The sequence below is a fragment of the Artibeus jamaicensis genome, unplaced genomic scaffold, assembly GCF_021234435.1.
Source record: "Artibeus jamaicensis isolate MK-2021 breed Jamaican fruit bat unplaced genomic scaffold, CSHL_Jam_final contig_354, whole genome shotgun sequence".
In the NCBI taxonomy this organism is placed as follows: Eukaryota; Metazoa; Chordata; class Mammalia; order Chiroptera; family Phyllostomidae; genus Artibeus; species Artibeus jamaicensis.
The window spans coordinates 7,902,049-7,919,589 of NW_026521803.1; the positions used below are offsets into that span (position 1 = coordinate 7,902,049).

The following is a 17,541-nucleotide window of genomic DNA, read 5'->3' on the forward strand; positions in this document are numbered from 1 at the left end:
AACCTGTGGGGGTTGTGGCAGCAGGAGAAACTCCCTGCCTCACAGAAGAGTTCCTTGGAGAGACCAACCAGGCTCTAGAACATATACAAACCCACCCACCCAGGAATAAGCACCACAAGGGCCCAATTTGCTTGTGGGTAACAGGCGAAGTGACTGAAAGCCAGCTGAGAGCAGAGAAGTGGCATTGTTCCTTCTTGGACCCCTTTCTCACATACAGTGCTACAACACAGCAAAGTGGGTTGCCTGCCCTTGAGAACACCAAAGGCTCTGCCCCTTACAATGTAACAGGTGTGCAGAAAGAAAAAATATCACCCAAATAAAAGAACAGATCAAAGCTCAAAAAATGGAACTGAGTGATGAAGAGAGAGCCAACGTATCACATGCAGAGTTCAAATCATCCGGATGCCCACAGAAATGGTTAAGTATGGTCTCAAAATCCAGAAAGAAGTGAAAGCTATGCACAGCGAAATAAAGAAAAATATACAGGGAACCAATGATGAAGGGAAGGAAACCAGGACTCACATCAATTAATTGGACCAGGAGGAAGAAATACATTTAACCAGAACAGAATGAAGAAATAAGAATTCAAAAAATGAGGAGAGGCTTAGGAACCTCTGAGACAACTTTAAACATTCCAACATCTGAATCACAGGGGTGCCAGAAGGGGAAGAGGAAGAGCAAGAAATGGAAAGCGTATTTGAAAACATAATAAAGGAGAACTTCCTTTATTATCTATCCCTACCTATCAAAGGAAATAATAAACTTCCAAGAAGTCCAGGAAGCTCAGAGAGTCCCAAAGAAGTTGAACCCAAAGAAGCACACACCAAAGCACATCATAATCACATTACCCAACATGAAAGAGAAGGAGAGAATCTTAAAAGCAGCAAGGGAAAAGGAGACAGTTACCTACAATGGAGTGCCCATAAGGTTGTCAAAAGAAATCTTGCAGGCAAGAAGGGGCTGGAAAGAAGTATTCCAAGTCATGAAATCCAAAGATCTACATCCAAGATTGATCTACCCAGCAAAGCTTTCATTTAGAATGGAAGGGCAGATAAAGTGCTTCCCCATAAGGTCAAGTTAAAGGAGTTCATCATCACCAAGCCTTTATTATATGAAATGTTAAAGGGAGTTCTCTAAGAAAAAGAAGACCAAAACTGTGAACAGTATAATGATGATAAATGCACAGAAATTAACAACCGAACCTAAGCAAAAACAAACTAAGCAAACAATTAGAACAAGAATAGAATCAGAGAAATAGAGATCACAAAGAAGGTTATCAGTGGGGATGGGGAGGGGGGCATGGGGGAAAAGATACAGGGAATAAGAAGCATAAATGGTAGATACAAAATAGGGGGAGGTTAAGAGTAGTATGGGAAATGGAGAAGCCAAAGAACTTGTATGTACAACACATGGACATAAACTAAGATGGGGGAGGGAGGGTGCAGGGTGGAGGAGAATAAAGGGGAGAAAAAAATGGGCCACTGTAGTAGCATAATCAATAAAATAGATTTAAAATAAAGAAAACTGTATATTGAAGTAATGTTAAATTTTCCTACCAAAGCAGAATTTTCTACAACTTCTTCCTATGCATATGTGTAGGGCTCCAATAAATGTTATTAAAACAATTCTAAATATAAGTCAAATTTAATTGTTTTTGGTTCAAATTTTAAAAATCCTCTACCTATTTTATATGTAACATTGATGAGTATCTATTCCATACTAAGAAATAACTCTTGTTCTGTCAAGGCTCAGCAAACAATGATACTAGAATTTTACTTGAGGTGAAAACATTATCACAGGTGGAGCTGAAAGGAGCCTGGCACCTGTGCTGGTAAGACAGGCTCCCACTGCGCTACTTAGGGGAGGAAACACTTCCTGTATTTTCTATAATCCCATTTGCCTCACCTAGGTCAGCGGTCACAAGAGAAGGGCTCAGAGCAGTGTTGGGTCATGGTAAGCATTCGACAGTTAGTTATTAGTAACAATGACTTATTGTGCCATGCTAGCTTTAACAAGTCATTCTGAATTTTAAATATTTAACTATCATTGAACTTTTAGTCAACCATAACCCCAGATATGTACTTTGTGCTACCCTCAAACAAAATCCTGACTTGCATCTGCATGGATTCTCTTTGATTTAATCTATATTTATGTGGATTAAAATTCATTTTATTTTGTCCTGGCTGGTATAGCTCAGTGGATTGAACACAGCCTGTGAACCAAAGGGTCACCAGCTTAATTCCCAGTCAGGGCATATGACTGGGTTATGGGGCCAAATCACCAGTGGGGGCCTTGTAAGAGGCAACCACACATTGATATTTCTCCCTCTCTTTCTCCCTCCCTTCCCCTGTCTAATAAAAAAATCATTTTATTTGTTACTGTTTACTTATCCAATCAATAAGGCAATTTAAGGTTCTAATTCCCTTCCTTCAGGGTGCTGCTGATCATTACATGGGTTCTAAGCCCCAGTGCCTGACTGCCTTACAAAAGATTCAACAAGTCTGAGTCTCTTCTCAAGGTTAGATTTCAGTGTGGTATTCAAGGTATGTTTCTGCAAAGGAATTCTTTTTGGCATCTGAAAGGTCATACGGAGAATTTTATTAGGCCCAACTGAAAGAAAAAATGTTTAAAATCTCAGAAACCTAATTTGAGAAAAAGCTAGAAATACTACATTCTATTGACTGGTCAAAGAACAATCTTAAATATAGAACAAAAACATGCAGAAAAATTAGCATTGAGTCAGGTTAGCATAGAATCTTTAATCACTTCTTGCTAAAAAAAAATGTGGTAAGACAGACTAGACATAAACAAAATTTAAGTTAGTCACTTGTATTTACTTGCATAAGCACCTAAGTTACACAGGAACTGGGGCTAAAGTTAATTGTGACCTTGAACCTTGAAGCTCCAGTTATTCAGAAAAGAACCACTTTTAGAGTGCAAAAACTACATAAGGATAAAAATGGCTTCTGGGGCAAGATATCATCACCATGTGACTGCCACTGAGGGAGGAGAACAGAACTTGTGAGGGGAAAGAAAACGATGATCTGCAAACTCATGAAAAAGCAGCCTATACACCTGGGATTTTCTTCCAAACTGCAGACTGGGATATTTGCACTTTTCTTCAGGCAACTTTGAAAAGTAGATCACAGCTCTGGTATGTCTTGGTAGAGGAGGAATTTTACTGACCTCTCCATAGGCCTTGGTTCCTGACCATGCTCAGTCGGTAGCAGTGATCATTGTGTATACTTCTAGGCTTAAGTGGGGTGGAAATGAACAGTGAAGGAGCAAAGCAGCTGCAGAGAAAGGCGGAATGAGGGCTGCCGTTTTGTCCCTTTCTCCCACTCTAGCTTCTTCGTTCATTCAAACCCTCTTCTGCTCTCACAGTCATCAGGGAACACTTTACATATAAAGCTTAAAAGAGGTAGTTGTGAAATGACAAGAAAAAATTCTGAGATGTTCTAAATTAAAAAGGAAGAGACACAAAGGCTTCATCAGGTAAAAATTGCAGGGCAAAAACCACCAAAAGACTACTTACACTCCTTAATGTAACTTGGAATTATTAAACTATTTTTTAAAATATTTTATTTATTTATTTTTAGAGAGAGGGGATGGGAAGGAGAGTGGGAGAGAAACATCAATGTGTGGTTGCCTCTCATGTGTCCCCTACTGGGGACCTGACCTGCAACCCAGGCATGTGCCCTGACTGGGAATCAAACCGATGGCCCTTTACTTCGCAGGTAAACTACCATTTAAAAAGATGGAATATTCAGGTCAGTGGAACCCCAGGAGTCTCTGCTTCCAGTTTACATGGGAGCTTTATAGACTCTGCTGGTCCATCCCAGAACTAGTCTCCCATCCCTTTGTCTATAGCTAATATGAATTTTTTAAGAACATCTTACTTCTTTCTCCCCCCTAGTTGATGCATAAAAACACCAGAAGGGCACATTTGTCTTTTCTATTTAGTGATGCTGCTGGTGGTTTAGACTCTGTGCCCCAAGACCAGTCTTTTTTTTTTTTTTGCTGGCAATGGTCTATAAAGCCTGTTGGGAACCACCCTGTCTGGTTTCAGGAGCTGTAACCCCCAATAGATAAGGCTGAGTGAGCAACCTTCGGACTGTGAGCCACTAAGGACACAAAGCTTATCCTCCCTGGCAGAAGCGCTGCTTTTGCTTCATCCATCTCTGGCCCTCAGTGCTTGGCTGGTTAGTCAATAATGGGTAAGACCCCTCAGAGGCAGGGGGCAACCTAAGCCAGACATGATCATTTGGGAGGCCCCCAGGGAAGGACTTGGGGGGCTATGGAGAAAGGGGGTGATGGACCCTCACCCCTTTGCTTTGATGAAGCCTGAGTCCTCATTTCTCCTAATTCCTTGGCTGTCTTGCCTCCTCTGCCTGACTTAAGCCTGAAACAATGACTGAGGGTGGTGCAGCCCTGTGCTGGAAAGGGTGGACTCCTCAGGTGACCGGGCCTGAGAAAGGATATGTGAAATCCTGTGAAACCTGCTTTGCTAAGAATGCTCTTAGTTAAATGATAAAGGTCCGAACAGAAAATGAGTTTGTTTCCCAAAGTTTTGTAGCCTTTTAGCTGATAGAACCCGACTCAGAAGAAGCCCTAATAGGACTTTGTATGCTATCCATTGTTTGAGCCTTACTGCCTGACAATGATTAAGAAGCTATACCTGTATTCCTGCCCAAATTAAACACAATAAAAGCCTGTCTAGGCAAGGGTCAGTGTGCTATCCCCTTGAGAGAGTTGCCAGGCCGCTCCGAGGAGCTCCCCCATTGAGGGAGTAGCTGTGAGGTCCCTTTTCCTCCATAGGACTTGGCAGTCCGTGTGAATTTGTCTTGATTTTCCATCCATAATGCCATGGGCATTGCAGGCCAGTGCACGTGTCAAAACCCTTTCTTTTAAAAAAAGGTGTTCAGTCTTTTTAAGGTTAAAATTTTTGTTGAACAGAAACAATTACTATTCCTAAGGCACTCAATAAGCCTGTTAACTCTGTAATAGCTCTTTCCAAATAATTTCTCCCAAACAACTTTAAAGGGTATGTATTTAATATATGAGAAAAATTGTACTGCAAAACTTAGTTTCCTGCATATTTTAACTACTTAAACTTTCTTCTCAAAACAGGAAAAATATAAAGAGAAGAAATACAAAATAAAGAATAAATCTGGTATTGAGTTTTCTGTGGCAATGGGACACTTTAATCAGGGAAGCAGGTGAGTCCCCTTTGATGAAGGTTAAATACAAAGCAGAGGCTTACCTACAGCACAGGATTTCCCAACCTTTAGCACTACAGACATAATGGACCAAAGTATTCTTTGCAGTGGGGACTGTCTATAGTCTGCTTGTTTGAGAACCACTGTTACAGTGAAATGGACCAGACAGCCTTGAATCTGCTCAAGCCTGGTGATCTATCAGAATAAAGGGATGTTATCAGATAACCTTAAATATTTCCCACTGAGCCACACCAGCCAGGGCAGATAACCTTAAATATTTTCCATATTTAAGATTCCAGAAGTCTTTGATTCTAAGGATAGAAATAACACAATGCTACATATAGATCAGGTATCCTAGAAATGTACAGATGAAACTTACATGATCTTATTAACCAATGTTATTCCAATAAATTTAATAAAAAATAAAACTAAAAAAAAAGATATGATAATCAGCAAACGGTAGAGAGATGAACATTCAGACTGCAGATAATAATAGCCACAGATATTTATTAGTGTTTGCTATGTGCCAGACTATGTGCTAAGCACTTTACATGAATATTAATATGGGAATGACACACTCATTCAAAAATTTATTAAACAGAGTATTTACTGAACTAATTTTAAGTTTGAAGTAGAGATTATAGGAGAAAATGAAACAAAAAATAAGGTCCTGCTCTCAAGGAGAGTAGAATCTAGTTAGGCTGAAAAGAAATGCACCATATTTTCAGTTGAGTGACTACTGCAAAAGTAATATCACAAGGTAGTATATGATTCAGTGTTCAATGAGTGGTATAGATAATAATGCCTTATGAGGTAAATATGGGCAAATTGATTAGGAAATGATTCATGAAAAAGTCAGATAGATATGATACTGAGACTTGAAAAATGGTAAAGATTTCAGCGGAAGAAACGTATGAGATATAATATTGGTTGAAGGGAGCAATGTGAACAAAGATATAAAGTGTATAAAATTTTCAAGGGACAAGAAAGTAGATCATCTTAGTTGAAAAATGCTACCTAGAGAGTAATAGTAAAGAATAAGGATGGAAAAATAGGTTAGGGCCAAAACAGGCATAGAGTTCTGAATGCCAGGTTAAGAAAACATGACAAGGAGGTTTTGCTTCCAGAAATGTCAGAGTAGATCCTACTGGGCCAATCCTCCCCTAGAATAGTAACTACAAACTCTTGACAAATTATGAAGGTAATAGAAAACAACCAAAAGCAAGCAGAGACTGAATGTAAGTTGACACTTGGAAGAAACAAATGGCATTGGGTGAACCTCCTGTTTTTACAGCTTTTGCCTGAAGGGAGGCACTGGTTGGTATTACTCAATGCTAAATAAATGTCAGAAATGCTTGGTATTGTGGGCTTGAAAAAAAAAAAAACAGAAAACAAAGTTCAGTACACAAGAACAGTTAGAAAATGAGAGGAAAATCTCAGAAAAAATAGAAACACAAAGGGAGATGCCAAAAAAACCTGTCCCAAAGCTCTGGCTGACCCTTCATCTGTACAAATGTGAAGCAGACTCCAAGTGGTTCAATTACGGATAAAAAACTGAACAGAGATTTCAGCTTCTGTCTACCGTAGAGGAGACAGAGTTTGATGTTCGAGTTTAGTCAAGTTATCTGTCTGTTAAAACAAACGAACAAATCAGTACTGTTTGGAAAAATTTAATAGAATCTAAAGACTCTATGAGGGATCAAATCGTCTGGAACACAAAATTACTAGACCATGAAGAACATGACCCATACTAAATAGCTAAGAAAATCAATGTAACTGACCCTGAGATGATCTAGATGTCAGAATTAACAAATGAAGATTTAAAGCAGCTATTAAAACTATGCTCAAGGGCATAATGAAAAATAAGCTTATAATGAATAAAAAATAGGAAATCTCAGCAGAGGAATAAAATATATTAAACAATTGAAATTATAGGACAGAAAAATACAATATCTGGCCCTGGCTGGTGTAACTCAGTGGATTGAGTGCCAGCCTGAGAACCAAAGGGTTACTGGTTTGATTCCCAGTCTAGGGCATAGGTCTGAGTTGTGGGCCAAGTCCCTGGTGGGGGATGGGCGAGAGGCAATCACACACTGATGTTTCTCTCCCGTTCTTTCTCCCTCCCTTCCCCTCTCTAAAAATAAATAAATAAAATCTTTATAGAAAACACAATGTCTGGAATAAAAAAAGTTACTGTTTTTCAAACCGCAGTTCTAATCTAAAGATGAGAGAGGAAAAATTGAATAGAATTTCAGTGATTCATGGGACAATATCATAAGATGTAACATGCACAAAACTGTGGTCCCAGGAGAGAGGAAAAAAGAGTCAAAGTGAATCTCAATGTGAGGAAGCTGAAAACCTTAGACAACTAGCATCCATAATTCCCTTTCAGTGAGCTCTTAAAACATTGTTTTGGAACCTTTTTTCCCCCATTATGTCCAACATTGTCCTTAACACTGACTTAGCTGCTTTCTGATAGTCTCATATTTTATGTTACTCATTCAAATTCTAGCTGGATCTCTTTGGTATTTTTACAGATTGTGTCAGCTAAAGACCTACTTGAATTAGCCTACAGAAAACGCTATTTAGTGTCAAAAGTGCTCTACATTCACAGTGCTCTGAACTAATAAGAATTATTCCAGTGTAACAGGTCACTGCTGGAAACTTTATCACCCCAAACTGAGCCAGAGAAATGTGTGTATTCTAGGATGTAGATTCCAGCAGCCAATCCACCTTAGCAAGGCATTACCTTCCTTCTCTCGGTACCACCATGGCCTGCCAGGCAATAGTGCCGTCCCTGGGCCCTCCTGGGACGGTGGTGTCTTGCCTGGAAATAGTGCATAGCCAGTAATTACCTCATTTTCATCTGAACAGACTAGACTTAAAAGAGTAAGGCCCTTCACTAAACCAGACAATGGCTTGATTCACTCCTTTACATTTCAAAGTTTATACTCCTTTTTTCCCTGAAAGTTTGGGTTTTTTTAACATTACCATTTAGTCCATTTATATACCCCTCCCCACCCCACAACATCCATGTCCATGAATCCTTTTTCCTTTTTGCTCCATCTTTTTACCCTCTACTTCATGGACCAAGTACTAGTCAATGCTCTTCATATCCATAGATGCGATCCTTGAAACCCTACGAAGGATAGGTATCTTTACAGTAAAAAACTGAGGTACAGATTCAGTCCACAGATACACAGGTCATGTATGACAAAGCTGAGATCTGAGTCCAGGCAGCTCCGACTCAAGAATCCACTAAACACCCTCACTATGCTCCCCTGTGCGTTCTAAGCTAGTGTCATTAAAGTCTCTTTTTCCAAAGAAGATGGGTGCTCTGAACAGAGTACTCTTTGAGTGCATGCCAGCTCTGATAAAAAGAGCTTTGTCCCTGAAAGTTTGTTAATTGAAGTATCCTTTTATAGTGGAATATCTAACAGGCAGACATTGTCAGGGCCCTAGAGAATGGTACTACTTGTCAACATCCACTATCCTGTTTTCCAGAAACACCTTTATTCAATGCTTTCTAATAGGCATTAGTTCATCTAGCCAGTCTCATGAATAATCATTAACTGACTCATTCTCAAAATTTTTAAAACCAAATTATTTTAACAACAAAAAAAGATTAAAAAGTTTTAGACAAAAACATTCTAATGTTAATTAAAAATGCCTTGGTACCTAAGATACTGCTTTTAGTACGGGGAGTCCTCAGAACTCGCCCTTCTCTTTCGCCACATCATTTTTCTTAGTTCAGCCTCCCCTTCCTTCCTCCCTCACTCAGGAGGAGTCTGCTGATGACCTGCTAGTGCACTTCTAATGCAGTGGGAAATGCAGCTGAATGTCACCCAAAGCGTAGTATCCACCAGTGCTACTTCCCTTAAATCAAAATTCTGTAGGCCCAAACCCCAAACTGGAAAGTAAAGGAATGTTTAAAAGTTGTCGAGTGGGTAATCCACTCCTGCTTTTGTCTCCTGAGCTCACCTAACTTGCAGCAATTGGTTACGCTTCCTTTCTCGTGGCTATACTGAATCTTGTCAAGTTTTGCTTTATCTGTCCTGGTTCCTCTTGCCCTTTCAGTTGCATCTGACACAAATGATTTATTCCTTCCCTCCATAAAATGGCTTGCTGGGTTTTTCTGATATCCCAGAATCTTGGCATTTGTAATACTCTAACCACTCAGTGCTAGGGGCTGCCAGTTATCTCCCAATATTTACTCTCTCCTTCTTCCTCAGTAACAGAATCCTCCAATTTCAGTTTGGTACATGGCTGTCTGAAATAAAGGTTTCACTTTAAATCCTCTCTTGAAGCTAAGAAACAGAGTGGTGTCAGTAAAAGTGGTGTGCACAGTTGCTGGGAAGCATCCTTAAAGGACATCGGCTCATTCTCTATTTTCTGTTTTTGTCTTTCTTGCATGTTGGAATGCAAATATGATAGCTGGAGCTGAAGCAGCCCTAAGTTATGAAGAAATGTGATATAAGAAACTTAGTTTTCTGACACTATAGAGCACCATACAAGTCCCAGTTCACCATCTTGGATTTTTACATGAGAAATAAACTTGTATCTAGTTTAAGTCACGGTTATTTTGAGTTTCTGTCACTTGCAGCCAATTCTGGAGCTCTCTGATATATTTCTTCCCTACTCCTGCATAGTCTTTGTCACTTCAACGAAATGGTATGCTCTTTGGGAATATAGGTTCTGATACTGTACTTTACAGTACCAAAATACTTAATGACTGACCTAGATTTCAGTGAACTTATTATAACATAATTCTGGATGGGTCACTCTTTTTAAATTACTTGGGGGTGGAATAAAATGGGAGATGAAGGCCCTCAATTAAAGAGGTCAAAGAAAAGATGATTTGGATGTTCTCAGAGTTACTGCTTTTCTTGGTGTTTTTAGTTGTAGTGCTAGAAATCAATTCAGAGGATGTTTGGGAAAAGGTTTAAGAGAACAGGATATTATCCAGAGAACACAAAAGAATACCCAATAGGCTATGTTACTGAATAGAGATTTCTTAAAAAAAAATCTTGAATGAGTGGATATGTTTTCTAACTACTTCATCAATCAAATGGGTGTAGCTTATTAGAGGGAATAACTCCGCTTTTTTCTCTGGCTTCTATGAGGCTTCTCTGTGAAACAGTCTTGGATTCCTGGTCTTTCTTACTTTTCTTGCTCTCCAGAAGACAGAGGACTTACCTGACCGATAAAATCTGAAAGAATGACTAGGGCTGTCTGGCTCAGCAATTCTCCTCTTCTTACAAAGGCAAGTTTGTCCAGGGAGTACACCCTGCACTCCGTCAATAAAAATGGACAACCCGCAGGCCGGCCAAGTATTTTCCCCATTCGGTTCTACTTATCTTTGATGTCTTTGTAGAGCCTTTGCTCACAATTATCTTAAATAAACTTTAGCTGAGTTCTCATCCCACGCATTATTAATTTTGTATTAGTAGGCCTTAACAGAAAAGTTTTGTGTCTTTGTTAGTATTCAGGTACAGGAAAACAACGTTTGTTTAACAACAGTAACCCTTATGTTTCATTTGTCTACTTGCCAGGAGACAGGTTCTCTCCAATGTCTGAATCACTATCTATCTGACCAGTAAAGCATCAGCAGTTTCCTGGCGACCTGATAGAATCTGTGATCCTCCCTATACACTCAACCTTTACACAAGGTAGTAACAGGCTGAAAGCACGTGCATGTCCATCATATTGTGGTGTTCATACTTCCTGTGAAGCTCTACTGTATAATAGGCATTATCATAATATCCAAGCAGTCCTGCAAAGAAACTAGATGTTTATATTTCCAAGAGGTAGGTTTGTTTCTACTTGTGCTTTAAATTATAAAAAGTGTTCTGCTTTGATCAGGAAACAGAAGATCTGGGAAGGAAGACATGAACATTTCTAAAGACCCAATTTCTTCTGGGCATAAAATCAAGCACTTTGTGCGTTCTGATTCATTAAACTCTCTCTAGTGAGAAACTGTGATTGGCAAAGGTAATAATTAATTGCCCAGGATCACTAAGTAAGTGCCAGTTCCAACGTTTGAAACCAGGCCTGCCTCTAAGGCTCATGCACATTCCCCCACATTACAACAGCTTAACCTACCAAACCCCATGTTACAGTATTAATGACTTAGATCTGTTTTGCCACCTAAGGACTCAACCCAGGCTTGTGCCAAAGTTCCAGATGTGTTTTTTTACCTTGGTCGTCTTTGCAACTAACCTGGCTGTCTCTGACAGAGTGGAAAAATATTTCGTAACTCTTCCTGTAAAGAGGTGGAGTCTATGAGCAAGGACCTTCAAAAAGCCAAAATTTACTTGTAAAATATTGTGTATTCATATGTTTAAACTTCAGTCACCTTAAAAGTACTCTCAGTTTGATGCAATATACTTGTTGAGATGTTTCTTCCACTGCTCAAAACAGTTTTTGAACTCATTGATTTTGATGTCTTTTAGAGCTTCTAACTTTTTTGTTTCACCTTTTCCACATCAGCAAAAACGTTTTCCTTTGAGGACTAGTCTCATCCAGGGAAACAAAAATAGTCACTTAGGGTGAGATCTGGTGAGTAGGGAGAGTGGGGCATGGGGATCATGTCATTTTTGGTCAAAAACTGCTGAACACTCAGCACAGTGTGGGCAGGTCCACTTGTAAATCACCCATTATGAAATGGGTAAACATGTTGAGTCTTCGAAAAAATTCACCGAAGCTGAATGCAGCCTCTCACAACCATGCCAGCTGATACAGCGATACAGATGGGCTCCTAGAACATTCACCTAGTGGGGCAAACCAGTACTACAAGGGGCTCGCCCTACAGAAGAAAATTCCGGGGTATTGGGGGGAAGAACCCCCCCCCCCCGTCTTCCCTACTCTGAATCTAGACCAACTTGCTTTGACTAGAATGTGACTTTCTTTTACTAGAATGCAGTAGAAGCAACATTGTGAGAGTTCTCAGCTTGTACCTCCAGAAGGCTTTCGGCTTTCACTTCTGTATTTCTCGGAACCCTTTGCCACCCAATGAACAAGCTCAGGGTGAGCTTGATGTGGATGAGAGACTATGTGGAGCTGAGAGGCTCCATCCTCGCAGAAGGTCCCCAAGCACAGAGTCGTCCAGGCTGCTGACCACAAATGCACAGATGATTCCATCCAAGACCAGAAGAACTATCCAGCTGAGCTCAGTCCAAACTGGTGAACCCACAGAATTGTGAGCAGAATGCTTATTGTTTTTAGCCATGAAATATTAGGTAGTTAATTATACAGAGACAGTTAACTAATACACCCTCTTCAACCTAGATTCCTTGCAGAGATTCCTTGCAGTTAAAAATAAGTGGGGATAGGCCCAAAGACTATTAAAAATTTATCAATCGTTGTTACCTTCAAGCCCCATCTGATTTAGTGTTCGAGTTCCCTGAACCCAAACAAGCTGGTTCTTCAAGCAGCTGACAGTGACCTGGTTCAGCCTTCCCCTTTCATAGGCTTCCTGAGGCAAAAACAATTTCTCACTACTTTCTATTTCCTCATAGTACCCAGCAAAAAACCTTCCTTATGTCACATATTCTCAGTAAAATTTCTAAAGCAATAAAAGAGATTTAACCCTTAGGGAAGCTAGAACCTCCCAACAACTTTGAGACACAGTGTAAAGATGGCATATAAATACAATTTGGCAACTTTTACAAGTGATGGAAGAAAGGCATACATACTAGCAACTCCAGGGCTCACAGTGATTCAGTCCCTGAGTTGCAACTATGTTGTTTTTAAAAGTACTTTCTAAGTCTTGACAGATAGCTCAGACCAAGTATAGAATCGGCAACTTAAATATGTACGAAAGGCTTTATGATCTGAACTTTTTGAGAATGACTAAGTTTTAGCAAAAAATTGGAATCAAGCCTCCCATCAAACTGGATGGTGCTTATACATCAAATGATGATAAATTTGTGCTTTTGCTTAGTGTAAATTTCATTGGAACCATAATTTTGGAACACCATATCAAAGCTTCTGAGAGATTGTCACTTTATGGACAAAACAGGCTTTATCTGTGAAAGATCAGAGTTAACTTGTCAAAATTAAAATAACTCTTATGGCATTTCCTCCTTTATATCAAAATATTTTTATTACTATAAACTCAGCCTCAGTTTTTCACACAAACAAGTGTTTCAAGTTCAACAAAAGATACAACCCAGTGTTCCATTACAATAATTACTATCAGCTGAAAAAGACCGAAGCACAGAAAAGCAGGACCTTTCAAAATGACTCTAAGATTGAGCTGAACCTGAAACTTAAACTTGCTAAGTCAACGGTATATGGTGACTAAGCTGAATAACAGTTACTCAGAAATGGTGTGACATCATTACTGACCACATGCAGTCAGATGTACAGAAGGGGCACACATCACCTTTGGAAAAATAAGGACACCTATAAGCTGATTCTGAATATTTTTTAAACTTGGGATCTGAGCCAATGAGACAAGATAAGTGGATCCAGGCCCAAATATGGAGTGTGACATGAGGGCCACTGTGTACTCTTTCGGGTGTCTGTAATTGCCATTCTGCATAACGCTCCCTTTAGTGTGACCTACTGCTTCTCAGACCTAGGTCCTATGTCATCTCCTAGGTGATTCTAATTTTATTTATTCATTTGACTAAAATCTGCCAGGTTCCTACTATGCTAAGTGCTATTTCCCATGCAATGATTCAGTTGTGCAACTTCCTAAAAAAAGAAGGGAAAGAAAAAGCAAAAAAAATAATAACTTAGTACTTAATTCATGCAAGAAATAGCAAGTATTTCAGAAACAAACATGAAGATATATATGTGTTTCATTTAGAATGAATTACGTGAAAAATGAAAAAAAGAAAAAAACTTTCACCAGTACCTGTATCCCAATTCTTCACTCAGATGGATCATATGTAGGATATATGATTCCTTGCTTGTTCCAGTGAGGCCAGGCAACAGTAAGATTGTAGGCCTGGTGCTGGCGTGAACATAACTCTTACTGTGATCATTGTCAAACCAGTCCAGTGAAATCTGCCCTCCATCTGCAGTTTTGATAAGTTCACTAAAAGAGATCATTCAAAGACAAATTCATTGTTTCAATTTGTGTTCAATTCTATAAATATATGATGTTATTTGGATATCTCAAAATAACTTTTTTCAGTACACCAACATACACACATCACTCTCTTTCATTACAAGAATGTTATGAAATTTATATCATTAAATATTTCCAGGAATGCCAGTAAAAGGTAGTGAATAAAAATGAACTTCAAAGTATCTCAAGCATGTATCTTAATCATTTCCTCATTTCTCTAAAATACCCAGCATTTAACCCTTATTTGACTGAGATCACCCACATAAGTCAACAGGGAATTGTGAATGAGTAAAATGCTGATCTGATCACAGCTCTGGCTGTTTGATTCAATAACAAAGTCTCTTCACAGAGTCTATTACAAAATTTGCTTCTTACATATTTTAAAATACTTCTTACATAGTATCTATGAATATACAGAATTTTCCCAGACAAACAGTGCAAGTTCCAGGTGACAAAAAAACTTCAGAATCACTAGATGACTCAGGGAAATTAATAATAGGTACCATTTAAATCTCTTGTTGCTGATATATCTTGGATCTTATCTGCAACACCTCAAGGACATTATCATCAAGGACCCATTTGCTTATCCATATGAAGTTCTTGTACAGGGCTTCAAAATTCAAATTAATTGATCCTCTCACTCCCACCCTTATCTCAGTATCAGTGAACTGGTATGGTATCATCAAAGGACCTATCTATGTCCTCAGGGGCAGATGCATGATGAATTTGAAAAACAGTCAACCCCAAACACTTCTTGCATACTAGAAATAAACCATTTACATCAGGGCACCAAACAAAAAAATGTGAAAGGCAATGCCTGAACACTTTCTTATAGCTGAATGTGGGTGAGGGCCACATTTTCCATTTTCATTCTTCCTTTTTCTCTATACTTACTAAACCAGAGGTTCAATTAACCAAGAACTGGCACTATGCAAAAAAATAAAAGTAAAAAATTGTGGTTTTGAAGAAAAGACTGAAAATGTAAATTTACTTACTTCCTATACTGCACCGGGGGTTTGGAAGTGATGAAGGGTCTCAGCAGTGTCTGCCCTCGACTCTCCCAGCACCAAACCGTCGGGTAGTAGGTCTCTGTCACCACGGGGCAGTGGTCCTGAAGAAAGCGGCTGAAACTCTCACCACCCGTCACTAACTGGGGCTTCTGTGGGCAAAGCCAGTCTCAGTAAGGGATCCAGACCAGAAAGTTTCTGCCAACCGTAATCCATAACCAACCAGACTTGTCCCTCACGCGCCATCCACCGGATTACTGGAAGTCTGGCGCAAATAGTTCACAGTCACGGTGGACTTAAAGAGTGCTTTATCAAACCTCCTCCAGTGAAAGGAGAGAGTTGAAATAAGTCATTCTAGAAAGTGCTACAGCATTGCCGAGCAGCTTTGCAGGGTTAGATCGATAATAGTGACAGGGCAGCTCCGCGCGCACATAGGTCAGAAGGTCTGGGTAGTAAGTAGTCCGAGGACTCGGGCTGGACCACATGCAGGCGGGTAAGGGGCTGGCTGGCTTTCCCGTAAGCGCTCCAAGGGCATTCATCAGATGCCCGGGAAAGGACAACTCTAAGGAACAGTATGCTCGCCCCTAGCACGGCCCCAGTCACTCATTCCTGCCAGCAACAAGCCTGGGCTACGCTGATGCTGCCGTTCCGGCAAAGCTGCCCCTGGCCCTGGCCCTGCGCCCCTGCACCCACGCCACCCCTCGCTCGGCTCACCTTGGCAATGCTGCTCAGGTAGTAGCAGGCGTAAGCAACGCTGAAGCCCAGGATCAGGGATAAGCCCATTCCGGAACCGAAGAACCCAATCCTGACTTGGTGCTCCAGGTAGAGGGATAGCTCCCGGGAGAGCACCCGCAGGTCCATGGCTAAGCGCTGCATGGCCCTGGGAGCGCCAAGCGTTGGTCCGGCGGCGGGAGGCCAGCTGGGCTGAGAGAGGGACAAGCGAGCACTGGACGGTCACGGAGCGGAGCGTCTCCTGCTGGAAAAAGCACAGCTTCCGCCAAGGGGTTCGTCCAGGCTGCCCTGGGAGGCGTAGCTTTGCCTGCCTGGCCACAGGCTCCGCCTGGGCTTCTTAGGACCGCCCCCACCGCCAGCCACTCAGCAACCACCGAGAGGCGCGGTTCCGAGCCCCGTCACCCAGCGGGCTAACTGGGGTCTCTGGGCCAGGTCGCAGTCAGTCTGGGTGAACCACCAGGGTTGGAAGAGGGCGGGCGCCGACTTCGGAGAAGGAAAGGAGCCTGGCGGCACACGTGCTCAAGTGACCTTCAGTTATTCCAAAGATGGTAGGTTTCTGTATATTAGCAGTTTAAGGTGCCCAAGAAGTATGTACTGATTCAAAGATTTGGGGAGTTAATGCCAAGGACATATTATGACAATGCGCTCACTACTTAGTGAAAAAAATTCTGCATCCCTAGGAAATTGTGTTGTCTCCAAGACTATCAAAAGAAAAACATTCTATAAACATTCAATAATAAAGACACTCATACTCGACTTTAAATGTCTGTGAATTCTTTAGTATGCCTTAATTAAGAAGCGGTTCCCCAAAATTAATGAAAAGATCAAGAATATGAACTGGGATTCAAAAAAATTTTAAGCGTATTATTAAGTTCATTAATGTTTTGAACTTAAGAGGAACAGAAATTCACAGTTACTTAATGAGCAGACAAGAAACCATTTATGAAGTAGGTTCTCCTAGGCATCTGTATTAAAGGATTTAACGGTCTGAACTCATCCACCAAATTTAGGCAAATCATTTACTCTTTTGGAACTTCATTTTCTTGTCTGTGAAATAAATGGTTGAGGTGGAAGATATGCAAATTTTTTTCTGTTACAAGAACATTCAAAATCTTCCTTCAGACAATAATTGTTACTTCCAATTTAGATGAGGAAATGAATTCACTGTAATATGACCCCCAATGATCTCTTCCTGGGTGTCCATGCCTTTGTGTAATCCCTTACCCTTGAGTACAGATAGGACCTGTGACTTAGTTCTAACCAACAGAGTATCAAAGAAGTAATGGGATGTCACCACTCCTGTATTACATTATGTTATATGACTCTAGCTTAGGCTCTCCTGCTCACTTGAGGAAGCAAGCAGCCATATGAATGGCCACAGACAGGGCCACATAGTAGATAACTAGTGGTGGCCTCTGGTTGACAGCCAGCAAAAAATTGGGCCCTCAGACCCATAACTCAAGTGGCAGTCTCAATGTGGTGGTATGGTTTCTTCCATAAGTCC

At 40.4% G+C, this 17,541-nt stretch overlaps 1 protein-coding gene across 1 annotated transcript in view; it reads right to left on the reverse strand.

The window, feature by feature from the left end:
- The window catches only part of ABHD3 (abhydrolase domain containing 3, phospholipase), a 42,923-nt gene extending 26,601 nt beyond the window's left edge, over positions 1–16,322 (reverse strand). Inside the window, exons 1-3 of the mRNA XM_037161551.2 lie at positions 16,020–16,322; positions 15,294–15,457; positions 14,083–14,265 (exon numbers count right to left, since the gene is read on the reverse strand). Of these exons, the coding sequence (XP_037017446.1) occupies positions 14,083–14,265; positions 15,294–15,457; positions 16,020–16,181 (509 nt within the window). The 5' untranslated portion in view covers positions 16,182–16,322. The remainder of the gene's footprint in view (positions 1–14,082; positions 14,266–15,293; positions 15,458–16,019) is intronic.
- Between the last annotated feature and the right edge of the window lie 1,219 nt (positions 16,323–17,541).